General features: G+C 42.2%; 1 protein-coding gene across 1 annotated transcript in view; it reads left to right on the top strand.

Annotated features, from left to right (window-relative positions):
• Positions 1 to 14,852, top strand: part of LOC145407417 (facilitated trehalose transporter Tret1-like) — a 29,703-nt gene extending 14,851 nt beyond the window's left edge. Inside the window, exon 3 of the mRNA XM_080278345.1 lies at positions 14,721 to 14,852. Within this exon, the coding sequence (XP_080134471.1) occupies positions 14,721 to 14,852 (132 nt within the window). The remainder of the gene's footprint in view (positions 1 to 14,720) is intronic.
• The last annotated feature ends 2,900 nt before the right edge of the window (positions 14,853 to 17,752 follow it).

Here is a 17,752-nt window from a genome sequence, read left to right as displayed (position 1 = left end):
AGGTCGGTCTACCACGCACCACACAGTTAGTTTGAATCCGATGATCGAACCATGCGTGACTCGCAAATCATTATTTGTGGCATATTTTTCTGCCTTCCAGTGATTGCTTGCCTTGTCTGTCAACATGGGGCCTAAGCGTAGTGCTAGTGATGCATGTGGTAACACACCAAAACGGACTAGTAAAGTGATGTTGCTGACAGAGAAAGTTAAAGTGTTGGACAAACTTCAGGGAGGAATGGCGACAATTCTCCATCAGGACAATTCCCCGTCCTTTATTTACATACCAGTTTATTCAGCAAGTACAGTACACTAGTTTTTTACTTATATGAGTTATAAAATCCCCCTGAAAATTAGTTATTAAAGTATTAATAATCAATAATAAGTATATTTATAGAATGACAGGGAATCGCCCATGTTTTGATGGTGAATTGACTTGATGGTGAATTGTCTCTGAACCGTGTGTTTGGGATGAGTCAACTGTTCTTACAATAAAGAAGACAGAACGTAGCATACGGGACTAAACGGGAGTCAGTGTGGGCTAGTGCACCAGCCTGTGCTGAAGTGTCTCCACCTATGCTTGTGAACTGGCTCAGAACCGTATGTTTGGGGTGAATGAGTCAACTGTTTGGGCAATAAAGAAGGCAGAATGTAGCATATGGGAGGCAGTGAGAGTTTGTGCACCAGACTGCTGAAGTGTCTCCACCTACGCCTGTGCTTATCAGGTAAACTGGGAGGTGCGGTATGGTGGTGCGGTGCGGTCCTGCTCCTTTCTTTGAGGACGGCGCATCAGCAGCAGCCAATCAGCGGCAAGTAAAAATGTAAAGCGTGTTTGGATTGGCTACTGGTAAGGCTCCAGCCAATTGTGTGCCACCTACCAATGAGTCTGGGTATTTCCTCACCCCACGCCACGATTTCGCTTGTATTTTATCAAATACATTAGCCGATTTTTAATTATTATTTTAATTAATACAGCTATTAATATTTTAGAATAAATAAAGATGTAAAATACCATGAACATATCCATTTCAGAATACAGTACTGAAAATAAAGATGTAAAATATGTACTGTACCCTAAAAATAGCCGTAGTAGGCTTTGCGGAAACAGCGATGAGGCGGGGTTTCCCGCAATGTAAAAATACTTAGGTTCCAATGAAAATCCCGCGATAAAGTGAACCGGCAATATCTGAACTGCATTATAGCGGGGGTTTACTGTATATTGGTTTTCAAGCAGTAATAAAGGCATTATAAGCATTGTTTTACTCACTAACTAATCACCATACCTGACCTTTTTTTGCCACATTACCTGATCATTATTTCTGGCTGTTTCTTCTTCTAATGCTATGTAAACATTGTCCTCCACATTGTCATTGATTGGGGAATCACTCTGGCCCTGAATATCTTTACTGGCCAGGTCACTGGTAACAGGTGAATTGCCGAGACAATGCCGTGAGTGGGGGAGGGGGGAGGTTATGCAGTGTAAGGCATTGTCCCTGCTTGGCATCTTGTAGAGGAATAGAGAAAGGTGTCCCGTGTATACATACGAAAAATCATGAGCGAAAATTGAAAATTTTGCAAATTAGGGACCTTGCAATTGCACGACGTACCGGTACGTCGCTGGGACTGGCAAATGCAAATCGTTGCAACGTACCCATATGTCGATGGGACGGGGCGGGTTAAGCGCACCACAATACCGGCCAATAAATCTTTTCCCACAGTAAGGATGCATCAGCATTACTTCATTGGTAACCGTCAATAATGGGTATTTTCTGCCTCTTCCTCTTCTTCTTCACTTCCTCCTCGTCCTCCTCTTCTTTTTCTCTTCTTTCTTGTTCTCCTCTGCTTCTCCCTTTTCTCCTCCCCCTCCTCCTCCTCCTCCTCTTCCTCCTCCTCCTCCTCCTCCTCCTCCTCCTCCTCCTCCTCCTCCTCCTCCTCCTCCTTCCTCTTCATCTTCTTCTTCTTCTTCTTCTTCTTCTTCTTCTTCTCCTCCTCCTCCTCCTCCTCCTCCTCCTCCTCCTCCTAATCCTAATCCTAATCCTAATCCTCCTCCTCCTCCTCTTAATCCTAATCCTAATCCTAATTCTTCTTCTTCTTCTTCTTCTCCTCCTCCTCCTCCTCCTCCTCCTCCTCCTCCTCCTCCTCCTCTTCCTCCTCCTCCTCCTCCTAATCCTAATCCTAATCGTAATCCTCCTCCTCCTCCTCCTGCCAACAGGCATCCAGTGCGTGCACCACAGTCAGCAGTGTGGTATCCTTCCTAAGCATACAACTCTACACAACCATGGTAGATGGCTTAACACAGGCCGGCCTCTTCTTCACCTACGCAGCCGTCTGTATCATGGGAATATTTTACGTCTGGATCATCCTTCGCGAGACCGGCAGACACTACGTGGGATAAATCGCTAAGAAAGAGGCGTTAGGGAACCTCGTTATGTGACGAGAATACAGCCACTTAGGAGGCCCCCGTAGCGCCTCTCTCTCAGCGATTTGTTTTGGGATACGGCTAGTGAATATAAATTTGTTTGAAATGCTGAGTATGGCGGTATTTGAATGAGATATTGACTCGTGTTCCCGCCACTTAAAAAGGCCCCCCTAACACCTCTTCCTAAGCGATTTATTTTGGGATACGGCTAGCTCATATCAATTTGTATGTTATCTATGCACAGTATGGCGATGTTTGAAGGATTTTTATAACTCAGAATAGGACAGTAAGGTGTAATAAGCAAGAGAAATCTATTAGGAACAGGTGTCAGGGAGTTTATCTGACGAGAATACGGACCCTTGACTCGTATTCTCGTCGAGGAGTCTCCCTAACACCTCTTCCTCATCTATTTATTTTTTATTACTAGTTAATACCAACTTGTGTTATTTATCCTGAGTATGAATGTACTTAAATCAGTTAATGGACAAAGATGAGGACAGTAAGGAACAATAAGGAAAATAAATCGCCTAAGGAGAGGTGTTAGGGAGCTAGGGAGTCTCCTTAGCCGACGAGAATGCGGGCCTTCACTGTGGATCCTTTTTGATATAGGAGGTGTCAAAAAGTTTCATAATTTTGTCCAGGTAATATCACATCACCTTTAGATCAGAAGGAATTAATTCTCTGAGTGGAATTTTTCCTTATCTTATTCTGGGTAACGAATATCTGAGTATAAATTCCCAGTTTAAATTCCGAGTATATATTCTGAGTTTAGGTTCTAAGTGTAAATTGTGAGCGTAAATTCTAAGTATAAATTCTAAGAATTAATTCTGATGATAAATTCTGAGCATAAATTCTAAGTATAAATTCTGAAGATAAATACGCTCATATTTATAATTCTCATGAAAATTCTTAGCAACACTGAAGACAGTTCCTCCTTTAGAAATTTTGAGTCTAAAAACTAGAACTTTGTATAATATTTCAATTTTTTTTTTAAGTTCCTACTCACTTTTTTTTTCTAGTTCTTATGTGTTAATGATTACTGGATCATTATTTAATTTCGAATGTTCCACAAATAAAATCTATAGGTGACAAAGTTTATCAATAGAATAATAAGTAAATAAAAAAATAAATAAATGTGATATAGAATCAGGTTTCCGGGGTCTTCTATTGTGAATAAATGAGCGTGTGGCCCATTTCCGTGGCATGTTGTTGACTGTACTCTTTTCACCTGAACTTGGCCCAGGTTTCCGTTCTGTAGCAGCTTAGTTCACGTAGCTCAGTGGTAGAAAAAGACAATGCCACGGCTCTACATCATTTCCATAGAACTTCTTCGTGACTAGCATCGTCTTCAGGTGTTAATCTATTGCAGCTACTAAGCATTCAAGTTGAAGAAATTGAGATTTTAGGCCAAGTTAGGGTACAAAGAGTATTGTTCTCCTTGTATCAAACTTTTCTCTCCCCTTCTTATCTGAACCCTACCTTACCCCATCTTTAGGAAGGAAAAAGAGGTTGAGATAATCAAGATGGTGGGGAAAAAAATATATGCCCTGTAGACAATAATAAAAGACGTTCTTACCTCAAACATGTTTAGCAAGCATCGCGTCCAGTCATGATGTTAGTACCCTTGTTACTATACGAGTATATTAGACTTATAAATATGCAATAGGACTTTCATGGCCTATTTAATGCCACTAACTCATATACACACTCACAGACATTCGTTACCGCATTCACAGCATCGCGGCACTTGCATGTGTTGCATGTAGGTAAGCATCTATATGTGAGAAGTGTGTATGTGATAAATAATAATATATACATAACATATACATGTATGAAATATAACTCGCTAGGAAATAAAATGGAATACCTCTTTCCTTTTTCCCAACGAGTTATGCTTCATATTTCTGTACATATCACACGTTTTTGTGAATTATTCTTCTTCATATGCAGGTATGTGCTCTGTGGTTTGCCTATTACTTTAGTCAGATGAAAGCCCATCTTCCATCACCCAGTGGCAGTGAGTAGCACCAATCACTGAACCAAGCGTATCGGTGTTGTACCAAGCGCTTTCAGGTTACTATACCCGTCACAAACCAACTTGACTCATGAGTTCCACCCTCGACCCTCACCCACCGCCTGGAGTGTGGTAAAGATGGGCGGGGCCACGACTTCAGGAAGAGGGCGGGGCTTAAGAGAGGTTGGCTGACGATGCGTGTTGGGAGTTTCATGTTTTGAACCCATCAAGGAAATCCCCTCCAGCCCCGCAGGCGAAGACAGACTTATAAGGATGATGCAACTCTATGTGAGAAGTAGAAAGCCAAAAGCAGGAATATCTTAAGGTTAAAATACTTCCTAATTCCTTCTCCTTATCGATTTATTTTGTACTGTTACTGTAACACACAACACTTTTGGAGGGTTGCACATACAATGTCTGCAATAAATCCTGGACGTAGCATGGAAGGGCGGAGAAATTCACATTGAAATCTTTCACAAAATACAGCCACCATTAAGGACTCATGTCCCAGATAAGCTCCACTGGTTTCGACCCACAATAAGAATGTCAGACCACTGATTACCAAGGCAGGTTATGTATGTACCTTTAACTAAGAGGAGAAGACCGGTAGAGAGTCAGTGGTATAGACCCTCCTGAGGAAGTGTGGCATTCAACCTACAGTCATTGAACACTTGGCAGCAACCCAGTCATTATGGTGCTCAAGCTGATTTCCACACACAGTACACCTTGAAGACCTACTAACCAGGATGAAAGAGGGAAGACGCTCCTCACAGCCTGGACACAATGCAAGTGTCAAGGGAGTGTACTGGTAGGGCTCAAATGGAGTAGAACCCCTACCCCTTTGCCCCCTCTTAGGTTGATTCTCTCTCTCTCTCTCTCTCTCTCTCTCTCTCTCTCTTTCGGCATAGTGTGTGGTGATCTGGCAGGCGTCCTACCCCATAGAGACCCACACCCTTGCCACGTGTGTAACGTCTATGACCTCGGTATATACAGTACAGTACTGTACAACTACCTGCAGTGGTATTGGCATCAGTGTTTTTCCTTCATCACCCTGTCATCAGGTCACTTTATTGGAGCAGCGTCGTCATTAACTATAATGGACAGCCTTTAGCAATTTTCACAGCTGGAGCAAATCGATCGTTTGTTGGGAGCAGGGGCGTAGCCAGGATTTTGTTGTGTGTGTGGCGGGGGGGGGGTGAACTTTGGGTGTCATTACTCCTGAGATACAGCTGCTTGGAAAATAGCAGTAAGCACAATAGTATATAGATTAATTTAAAACATGCATCGTGTTTAAATAGAAAGTAATTCAGGAAAAGTAATCAATACCTGAATGAATAAATGAGGATATATATATATATATATATATATATATATATATATATATATATATATATATATATATATATATATATATATATATACCCGTACATGACTTCCTTCAGTTCAGCTTATTCTGTTAGCAATGAAGGGGTGGGGGGGTAGGCCTTGGGCTCCCTCATCTTTGGCTGCGTGTTTGGTTAACAGATCATTAAACCGGGAAGAGTTGCTGTTTGGAGGCTTGCACGAAGTCCTCGTGGATGGAAACAGAGGGTGAGATTATGCGTTCAGTGGCATTACCCCTAGATAATGAATGAGTGTTTACAGCAGGATTTACTGAAAATTCGTTGTATGTGTTAGTCTACACGTGGTGTAAGTTAGTCCCGAAACTTGACTCTTATAGAAGCAAATTATTATTGTTACCCATTAATTTTATCAGAGAAAACAGATTTTTGTATTAGAGAAAACAAATTTCAGTGGCACATAATTATTATTTGAATCAGTCACAGTATTTGGAGCTGATACTTGAAATTAATGTGAAACAAGGGCACCTCAACTATTATCCGTTTTTTAGATTTACTCTAGTGTGTTAATGAAAGAATGAAGCGACATAAACTGGACTCAATCACCGATTCCTGACAATGGGTAATACTTATTGCAATGCAATGCTACAGAAATGAGAAGTTGAGCAGGTCTGGTATGACTAGAATGACCTGGAAAGACATGGAATAACCTGGGAAGATCTGGAATAACCTGGAAAGACCTGGAATGACCTGAGCAGACCTGGAATGTGGTTTATGTCCTCGCACAATATTATTAACATAGCCCACCAGAATTTGTCAAACCGCACGAAGTAAATAAATAAATAAATTCTTACCTGTGTCGTTACCTCGTTATGGGATGGAGATATTCAGGAAGGTCGGTAGGAAGGTGAATAAAAAGGTAGGTAGGGAGGTAGTCAGGAAGATGGGGAGGTAGGTAGTTAGATAGTCAGGAAGATAGGAAGGTAGGTAGGGAGGCAAATACAAAGGGAGGTAGGCAGGGACTAGGGAGGTAGGTAGGGACTTAGGCAGGGAGGTTAAATGCAAGGCAGGTAGGGAGATAAGCAGGTAGGGAGGTTGGTAGGTAGCCAGGGAGGTGGGTAGGGAGGTAGGCACGAGGGTACTTTAGGAAGAAAGGTAAATATTACGTGGAGAGGTAAGTATGCAGGTAGGAAAGTAGGTAGGTAAGCATGTACAGTAAGTAGACAGGCACGAAATGAAGGAGGTAGGTACAGTAAGTAGACAGGCACGAAATGAAGGAGGTAGGTACAGTAAGTAGACAGGTAGGGAAGATCAACAGGAAGAAATACTGTACACGTCCTAAAGACTTAACTATCTTGCTGACTTCTGGCCTTTGGTTCCTTCTGCCTTGCATTAAAAATAAAAAAAAAATGGCCTAACGTGGTGGCAAAGCATCAGATCAGCCAATAACGATGAATCCGCCGCGCACTCCACGTCTTTTTCATGCATGGCAACTCGCAGTTGATCATTACAGTACTAAGGGAATAATCTGTCAGTCTATCTATGTATCTATCTATCTATGTATCTATGTCTATCTATCTTTGCATTTATCTGTCTATCTATCATCTATCTATCTGTCTGTCTAGCTATCAATAACCACATGCCCTTATCCTGGAAGGGGTGGCCATGAAGAAATCGCCCCCTGTTAGCCAGTTGGCGCAATCAGGCTGCCCTTACTCCAGTCAACAACACTCTGATTCACATTTCTCCGTCCCATTCCTCCTCCTCGTCCTCGGTCTTCTTAACCCCCCCCTCCTCCTATTCTCCTCCACGTCACCCACAAATGTTCTCCTAGTCAGTCTCATTCTCCTTTCCCTCCAGATGACCCCGTCTCAAGGTGATTATAGCATCATACAGCACAAGCACATCAACACCGCAATATTCCCTAACCTCCTCATTTATCCGTCTGTCTCTCCATGTAACTCCACACGCTCAGCTCAGATAGCTCATTTCTCCTCCTCTCACACTTGCTTTGTGGCCTAACAGACGCAAAGCTGTCTTGTACTGACGCCTTTGCCCCCACGCTCACCTCCCGTCTTTGTCATCACCCTTACTGTACAGCTTTGTTTGTGGGAAGTATATGCCACAGAATACGATTATGTACTATAGCATTTAAGTTTATATGGGTATTTTTTAGTATAGATAGATAGATAGATATAGCGGGATTAAACAACAAAGCTACATCGAGGGGTTCAGATCAGTTTCATTGGCGGATCCAGGGAAACTTCTAAGATGTTGTCCATATCACTTTCCAGATTAATAAGGGTTTGGTATCTTCCTTTCTCTCAGCCAGATTAGTAACGTTTGTCACCAAGGATGGTTTGCATGTCATGTGTATGGGAGAAATGGACGTAATAACCAGTGGAAGATGCAGCCTGTGCATGTAAAGCACTATATGCTAAACATCAACGTGCCAAAGCAGAGATGTTGCCTGAGCTGTATGGCAACACTCCGGGATCCGTCCATGTGTTTACCTCTACTCACCAAATTCGAGGGTTCGAGAATTTCGAATCCATAACAAATATAGCTATTGTTTTGGAAATAATGTAAATATGTAAATATTTGTATATATGTTTGGGGTATTTTAGGTCATGATATGAATTAAGTCTGATTACGTTTTTTCATAATTATAAATACATAAATACTACACTGTTATGCGGAAAACGCTTCGGAGCATTTATGAACCAGTGAGCTGAGAAGTAACCGAAAAGGATTAGGCTGATGCTGATATGCAGGCGTGCAGTAAACACTACAGCAAAGTGATATATAAGAATACGTGCAGCGTGATAATAGACAGATAGATAGATAGAAACTGATTGTAAGTTTTAAAAAACATTACTTGACAATGCGCGCAAACAAAATCATCAAAATTATAATGCAGAACACATTTAAAGTGATCCATGTATAGTGTCTTACTTGCTAAGAAATTACATATGGCAAGGTAAAAACAGGACAATTAACACTGAAGCAGAAATACTCTTAATACTAAGGGTCTTGTTACAAACTGCAACTACTGGAAGTTATACAGGAAAAGCAATACCAGTGTTGCAACGAACAGCATATTTATTATGTCCAGACGTTTCGACATATTCATCTATGTCATCTTCAGTGGATCTAAAAAGATGAAAAAAAGACCTGTAAGGTATTTAAAATCCTAAAAGAACTATATGAGCATGAGCTCATCGTACCTACATAAAAGAGAAAACGTAGTGTTAAATTATAGGGGGGACTAAACTGCACAATATATTCAGAGGGACAGCAGACAGACAATTGTCTGTCTGCTGTCCCTCTGAATATATTGTGCAGTTAAGTCCCCCCTATAATTTAACACTACGTTTTCTCTTTTATGTAGGTACGATGAGCTCATGCTCATATAGTTCTTTTAGGATTTTAAATACCTTACAGGTCTTTTTTTCATCTTTTTAGATCCACTGAAGATGACATAGATGAATATGTCGAAACGTCTGGACATAATAAATATGCTGTTCGTTGCAACACTGGTATTGCTTTTCCTGTATAAGTTGCGGTTCCCTCAGAACAAGCCTGTCTCAATACTGGAAGTTATACGCGGCCTCGCTGATTCAAAGGTAATTACCCTAATGTAGTCTGAGCATGACCAGTGAATGACAATTTTTAGGGTTACTTTAGGGTTGCCTTTAGTTACTTTAGGGTTATTTTTATTTAAGGGTTACTTTAGGGTCACTTCATGGTTGCTTCTACTTTAGGATTGCTTTAGGGTTACTTTTAGGGTTACTCTAGGGTCACTTTATGGTTGCTTCTACTTTAGGATTGCTTTAGGGTTACTTTTAGGGTTACTCTAGGGTCACTTTATGGTTGCTTTAGGGTTACTTTTACGTTAAGATATTGACCAGTGAATAGCAATATTTATGGTTACTTTAAGATTGGCGTTGACAACCTACTGAATGATATGTGAGCAAATGACCATCCTATAATTACATGTTAATGAACGAGATAAATCTTAGGTTAACGTAGGTGATTTATTTCTTTCAGTCAGTGATTTATTAATCTTACACACATGAAAAGATATTGCACGAAGCCTCAGTGTGGTGAGGATGTGACACACCTATTCAGTACTTATATACTTAAACCCAGAATATTTCTGTCCATAGTATATTTTACTTCTTGTGGGAGAATATTGCCAACAAAGAGGGCAGTCGAGACGTAATTTTCCAAATCGTTGGCAAATTCCTGTCTGTCTGTCTGTCTGTCTGTCTGTCTCTCTCTCTCTCTCTCTCTCTCTCTCTCTCTCTCTCTCTCTCTCTCTCTCTCTCACGACATATATTACGTATCCTACCCTGAGCAGAGACTTGCTAACTCGTTCCCTTAAAGCCATCAGTCCTCCCGTGTCCCATCCACCATCACTTGTCACCACTTCAGCGCCAATACTCACCGTCCTTATTTAACAGGACACTCAATGTAAATGTTTGTCTGTGTCTGAATATCTGTTCATGTCTGTCTGTTTGTGTTTGACTTTCTGTTTATGTTTGTCTGTCGATATGTCTATCTTTTTCTATGTCTGTCTCATTGTGTGTGTTTTTCAATGTCTGTCTGTCTGTCTGTCTCATTGTGTGTGTTTTTCAATGTCTGTCTATCTGTCTGTCTCATTGTGTGTGTTTTTCAATGTCTGTCTATCTGTCTGTCTCATTGTGTGTGTTTTTCAATGTCTGTCTATCTGTCTGTCTCATTCTGTGTGTTTTTCAATGTCTGTCTGTCTGTCTGTCTCATTCTGTGTCTGTGTCAGTCACTGTATGTCCGTCTCTATCATTCTCTGTGTCTGTTTCAGTTTGTCTGTCTGTCTGCCTGCCATTCTGTCTACCTGTCTGTCAGTCTGTCTATCTATCAGCTTGTCTGTCTGCTTGTCTGTCTGACTGTCTGTCTGTCTGTCTGTCTGTCTGTCTGTCGGTCTCTGTCTGTCTGTCTGTCTGTCTGTCTCTGTCTCTGTCTGTCTCTCTGTCTCTGTCTCTGTCTGTCTCTGTCTCTGTCTCTGTCTGTCTCTCTGTCTCTGTCTCTGTCTCTGTCTGTCTGTCTCTCTCTCTCTCTCTCTCTCTCTCTCTCTCTCTCTCTCTCTCTCTCTCTCTCTCTCTCTCTCTCTCTCTCTTTTCCCAGCCATTCACTTACACTCTCCTTGTCTGTCTTTCTGTCTGTATCTCATCCCAGCCATTCACTTACACACTCCTTGTCTGTCTGTCTGTCTCATAAACCAACACTTTCTCACACGCACCAGTACTGTCATACACGCGCCAAGTAAATGAATATCAAACCGATAGATAAACTAAATAATAATAAATAAAACTAGAATGCATAACAGGGGCGGGACATCCAATGATGGAAGCCTGAAATCATGAACTACCTGGCTTCAATTCTTTGTTTTGATTGGTAACGGGTATTGCGTGTTAAATTTGTATGTGTTATGGCGTTGGTGGTGATTGTGGTGATAGTGGTGGTGGTGATGGTGGTGGTGGTATTAGTAGTAGTGGGTCCGTTAGTGGCGATGGTGATTTTAGTGATGATGGTGGTGGTGATGGTGGTGGAAATGATATGGTATTGTGGTGACGGTGGTTATGGTGGTTGTTATCATTGTGGTTATATGGGTGTTTTTGATGATGGTGGTGATGGTTGTGGTGGTGGTAGAGATGGTATGGTAGTTGTGGTGGTGGTGGTTGTGATGGTGAGGGAGGTGGCTGTGCAGTTATTGTGACTGCGGTTATATTACATTAAGCTATGTTAGGTTAGGCTAAGTTATAGTTAGGTAAGGCAAAGTACCCGAAAGACTAGTCAGGTGAGACAGATATGATCCTCAAAACTTAATGATTTATAATGCCATATAGTGTAAGGCATAATTACTAGGGATATGAGAGATGGTCATAATTAGAGTTTCAGGTGAAGGTGGGGAAATAATCAGCATCAGAATGATGTTAGGTCAGCATTAGAATCACGCCAGGTCAGCATTAGAATCACGTTAGGTTAGTATTAGAATCATGTTAGGTCAGCATTAGAATCACGTCAGGTCAGCATTAGAATCACGTCAGGTCAACATCAGAATCATGTCAGGTCAGCAATAGAATCACGTTAGGTCAGCATCAGAATCACGTCAGGTCAGCATCAGAATCACGTCAGGTCAGCATCAGAATCACGTCAGGTAAGCATTAGAATCACGTTAGGTCAGCATCAGAATCACGTCAGGTAAGCATTAGAATCACGTTAGGTCAGCATTAGAATCACATTAGGTCAGCATTAGAATCACATTAGGTCAGCATTAGAATCACGTCAGGTCAGCGTTAGAATCGAATTATGTCATGTAATATTTTTTTTATCATAGACATTACAGCTGTCCATTGTGGTGGTGATAGTATTGGTAGTAGTGGTGGTGGTGGTGGTAGTGGTGGTTGTATTGGTGGGGGGGGGTAGTGGTGGTTGTATTTGTGGTGGTTGTGGTGGTGGTGGTGGTGGTGGTGGTTGTGGTGGTGGTGGTTGTATTGGTGGTGGTGGTGGTTGTGGTGGTGGTGGTTGTATTGGTGGTGGTGGTGGTGGTAATGGTATATTCTTGCCAAAAACTATCCTGCAATTATTTGAGTGCCTGCAACACCGGGTACACCAAGCCGGCTGGCCATAAATACTGGTGTGGACATCTCATACCAGTTCAGAACATCCTCAGTTATACCACCCACCACAGGAGAGCTGAAGCCTCGTCCCAGAACACCGATATACCATGTGGTTGTGACTGTTTGCAAGAATAAATGTTTGTGGCAAAGTGAATTCTTCCTTGCACATTTCCTACCTTTTATGCAAATATTTTTTTCTCTAAGGAAGAGGTGGGGATATGTGTATCTTTCTATCTTTTCTTTGTATCTATCTATCTGTCTATCTGTCCGTCTGTTTGTCCTTTTATCTATTCATCTATTTATGAATGTATGTATATATGTATATATGTTGAGAAGATTAGGAGAAATACACTGAGGTGGTTTGGACATGTGAAGAGAATGGAGAATGAAAGACTGACTAAGAGGGTGTATGTAGGTGAGGTGGAGGGAGGGAGAGGGAGGAGTAGACCGAGGATGAGGTGGAGGGATGGAGTTAAGAGGTATATGAGGGAAGGGGGGGTGAGTTCGGGGGAGGGTAGTCAAATGGTAGGTGACAGAGCGACTTGGAGGAGTTTTGTCTGCGGCCACCCTTTGCGGGATTAGGACGTCGGGCTATAGATAGATCGATAGATGTATATATGTATCTCTATCCATCTGTCTATCTACTTATCTATATACTTACCATTTGCCAACTACTGGTCTCTCTCTCTCTCTCTCTCTCTCTCTCTCTCTCTCTCTCTCTCTCTCTCTCTCTCTCTCTCTCTCTCTCTCTCTCATACCCTTACATCATTCCCCCGTACCAACATATCAACGAACAAACACACCACCCATGAGGACATCACCCAGCCCTTACGCCTTTCTTTATTTTGTTTATTACTCCTTACTGTCCTCCTCGGTCACATAAATCCTTCCAATACAGCCAATTTAGAGTAAAAACAGTATAATCTGATTAATTTCCTCTGACAAAGATCCCTAACTTCTTCCTGCTCAGTTAGTGGCCAGATGAAGTCAGATGGGAAGACATTTGACCTGTAACCAAGGAGAATCATTCCTACCTTATACCTGTAACTACGGTTGTGTTCTTGTCAGTTAAGAAATCTCCTAGCATCTCTTCCATTGCGATTCGTTTTTAGACACGGCTAGTTAATATCAATTTGTATGTTACATATCCTTCGGTAGGTGGGGGCGCTCACCATCCACTCACTCGATATCGTGCTGCTTTGGGTGTCTTCACTTTCCTCTCTTCCATCCTTCCCATTCTGTCTTTCTCTCCTTCATTCTTGCCTTTTCCTTCTGCCTACGGGTGACTTTACACTCCCTCTTCTGTCTTTCCTTCCTTCATTATTTCTTCTTCCTTCTGCCTATGGGTGACTCTACACTGAGTGACAAACCAATCGGTTTCCTGTACACCAGGAAACCATTTACTACGCTGGGTAGTAACCATGAAACCAGTTTATAGCGCCTGGTTGTTTAGTGGGCAATTAAGGTGCTCCAATCGGGTTGAGCCTGTGTAGGTTTATATCCAAGGGAAGGTTGGGGTTTATAGCTCACGTAATGCCACTCAGGGATGAGTGAGGCTGGTCACTCTCATCTTAAATGCCAGGACCAACTTGCCTAGCCCGGGTTCCTACGCTCCTTATTGGGCTACATAGGATTGGATGATGGATGGATGGATGGATGTTATGTATGCTGAGTAGGGTGGTATCTGAATGATTTAATTGACACAGAGGAGGACAGTAAGGGAAGCAAAATAAATAGCTTAGGAAGAGGTGTTAGGGAGCTTCCTTAACTGGCGAGAATACTTCTTGATGACATCAAATTTCACGAAACTATAACTAAGACCCGTATTCTCGTCGGTTAAGGAAGCTCCCTAAAACCTCTTCCTAAGTGATTTATTTTGCTTATGACACCTTACTGTCCTCTTCTGTGTCATTTAAATCAGTCTAGTACCACCATACGCTCATAAATAACATATTCATTAATGTTAACCAACGGTATCCTGTAATAAATCGCTAAGGAAGAGGTACTAAGGAGCTTCGATAACCGACGAAAATACCGACCCAAGTATTAAAGTGGTCTGATTTGTCCATTTCTCTCAGATGAAAACCAAACAATAGGATCTAATACTCCCTTCTTCCCCCCTAACATAGTGCCTTAAATTTGACACTACTCCTCCAAACACCATTAGTCTGTATTATTCCCCTGGTTGTACTCAGTTCTTAAGTATATATAAGAATGTCTACCCTAGAATTTCCTTATCATATTACGTTATTGAATGTGCGCGTCTGTGGTTAATATTGCCTCTGTAGCACAGTAGATGGACGCCTTCGTGTGGCGGCACCGACATGGCCAGGGGGCTCAAGTGCCTGGTTGTACAAACGTCCCTCAAGTACTTCCCCGTTCCCGGCAAAACTGGGTCAGGGTCAGGCAGCATGCACTGACCTCTGTCCCTCTTCCTTCTCTTGTTTCGCTCAAGATTTTTTTTTTTTTTTTAAATAGGGAGGGGACACAAACCCCACCGCAACCTCCCAAGTCAGGAGAGGGCTCACCACTAGCCTATGGACAGGGGTGTGGAATCCCTGACTATGGCTATCCAGGTCTTACCTCAGAGTTTTCCTTCTCCCAGGTGGATTGCCAACCAAGGCTAACCAGCTCCACCCACCCTACCAGATGGTCGTTGGCATAAATTGGTCATCCGCCCTTTGACAGGTCTTGCTTGTCATCCTGCAGGGTGTCTAGTCACCCTCCTCACTGGCCTAGACCAGTGGGGGTGCCGGTTTATTTGCCGACGATCCGACCATGGAACAGGTAGTACTGGATTACATGGTACCAGTAGCAGAACAGTGTCTGACCTGACAATAGTGATGACAGTGGTGGTGATAATTGTAGTAGTGGTGATAGAGGGAGTGATGATAGAGGGGGAAGATGAGCAATGTAGTGATGATAGTGGGGGATAATGAATGTAATGATGACAGTGATTGTGATAATAGTAGTAGTGGTGACAGTGATAGTGGTAATAATGGGGGAAGATGAGCAATGTAGTGATGATAGTGGGGGATAATGAATGTAATGATGACAATGATTGTGATAATAGTAGTAGTGGTGACAGTGATAGTGGTAATAGTAGTAGTGGTGACAGTGATAGTGGTAATAATGGGGGAAGATGAGCAATGAAGTGATTATACTGGTAGTGATAATAGTAGTAGTAGTGACAGTGGTAGCGATATTAGTGCGATGAGGAATGTAGTGGTGATAAGTGATAATAGTAGTAGTCGTGATAGTGGTAGTGATGAGAGTGGGGGACGATGAATGTAGTGATGATAGTGGTAGCGATAATAGTAGTAATGGTGATAGTGGTAGTGGTGATAGTGAGGGAATGATAAGGAATGTAGTGACGGTAGTGGTAGTGATGATAGTGAGGGGATGATGAGGAATGTAGTGATGATAGTGGTAGTGATAACAGTAGAGGTGATGATAATGGTAGTAATAATAGTAGTAGTGATGATAGTGGTAGTGATAATAGTAGTACCGGTAGTGATGATATTGGAGGAAGATGAGGAATGTAGTGATAATAGTGATAGTGATAATAGTAGTTCCGGTTGTAGTGACAGTGGTAGTGATGACAGTGGGGGAAGATATGGAATGTAGTGATGATAATGGTAGCAATAATAGTAGAAGTGGTGATAATGGTAGTGATGATAGTGAGGGGATGATGAGGAATGCAGTGATGTCAGTGGTAGTGATAACGGAAGTAGTGGTTGTGGTGTGAGTGGTAGTGATGATAGTGGGGGGAAGATGAATGTAGTGATTATAGTGGGGGGAAGATGTGGAATGCAGTGATGACAGTGGAAGCGACAATAGTAGAAGCGGTGATAGTGGTAGGAATTATAGTGGCCGTGATGGTAGTGGTGGTATGATAGATATTTAGCAAGGAAAACAACACTGCAAAGTGGTATAACTCCTCTTGAATCAGGTTTTAGGCAGGGCATGACCCCCGTGGGCTGCCCATGCTAAGGGGGTGTGCTCTGCGGGTCTGGGGATCTGTTGGTATGCATAGCTATATACCTGGGCAACGCCGGGTACCCCTGCTCGTGCCAGAATTAAAGCATCGGTATAATGGTAATAATGATAATAAAACTTCAGTGTTGAGACTATACTGGTATTTGTATTTACATGTTACACAGTATAGTGATCTATATACAGAGTGCATTGTGCATCAGATGAACATTACAGTACCACAGTGTGTGACATCCGTATGTAATATAGTCACAGCTTAAGTGTCTGCATCCTATAGTTGGTTTGTGTTCACCTGATGGGCCAGGTGTAATCAGATTGGAGAATCAATCTGACTAGTAACCAAGGAGGCTTATTCTCGCCTCATAACTAAAGCTCATCTGATATCACATAACCATGATTTAATCTTCAAGCTGTGGAAGTGGCCGTTTGTGTCAGATGAAAACATACAGACTGTATTAGGCCGACGTTGTTGTTATTGCTGTGGTCCAGGACTCAGCTGGACGTGAACCCTGTGGACTGCAGGCTGAAATTGTTCTCTGCACTCCATCATCCTTCTTTCGGGGGATAGAGAAGGAGCTGAGGAACTTTTACATAACCGACCAGTGGAGCCACTTGATTAAACCAGTGCCACCACGTGAAGGCGTCCCTCTCAAGCGCCTTTTGGTTGATGTGGCATCGGGATAGCAATCATTATATCTAACATTCTTTGTCCTTTAACTTACACCATAAAACTGCCGACAAATCTGGCAGCCATGGCCATTATAGGGATAATGTCGAAGCGAAGCAGTCCAGAATTATATCAAGAAAAAAGGCGCAAAACGTATCTTAACGCATAGATTGTTATCAAAGAACTACAAATAAATCATCATCATCATAATCATCATCAAGACTTCTTTTCTCACTTAGATACAGCGAAAGTGTGCAGTGAGAAAAGAAAATGTTGGGCATGTTGTTGGCTGGTACCTAAGGAAAAGGAAAAAGAAAGAAAAAAAAAACTAGATAAGAGAAGGGAAAAACTCTACAAGGGTATCAGCGTGGTGTGGTTTGGCACCTTCAGTCTCCATCAGCCCCTCATCGTTTAATTCTTGCCAGCTTCAGACGATTTCATTAGGCTTAGCAGAGACCTTGCGAAGTGGAGGAGTTGGATACAGCTTCAGTAACCTCCTCACTGCTACGGTGCTCTCCTAAACTGAATAAAATCGTCTGGAGGTAGTAAGGTTACACTAAAACTTGCATCTTAGTGAGGCCCATATCTTATGCGGCAAAGGAGGCTTGGTAGCACCTCTTCCTTAGCCACGTATTTGGCATATTGCCTCGTCTGTTG

This window comes from Coenobita brevimanus, chromosome 73 (assembly GCF_032717465.1).
Source record: "Coenobita brevimanus isolate Jiangsu-jjx chromosome 73, ASM3271746v2, whole genome shotgun sequence".
In the NCBI taxonomy this organism is placed as follows: Eukaryota; Metazoa; Arthropoda; class Malacostraca; order Decapoda; family Coenobitidae; genus Coenobita; species Coenobita brevimanus.
Note: the sequence above shows the minus strand (reverse complement) of the source record. Positions and strands in the feature narration are given on the sequence as shown.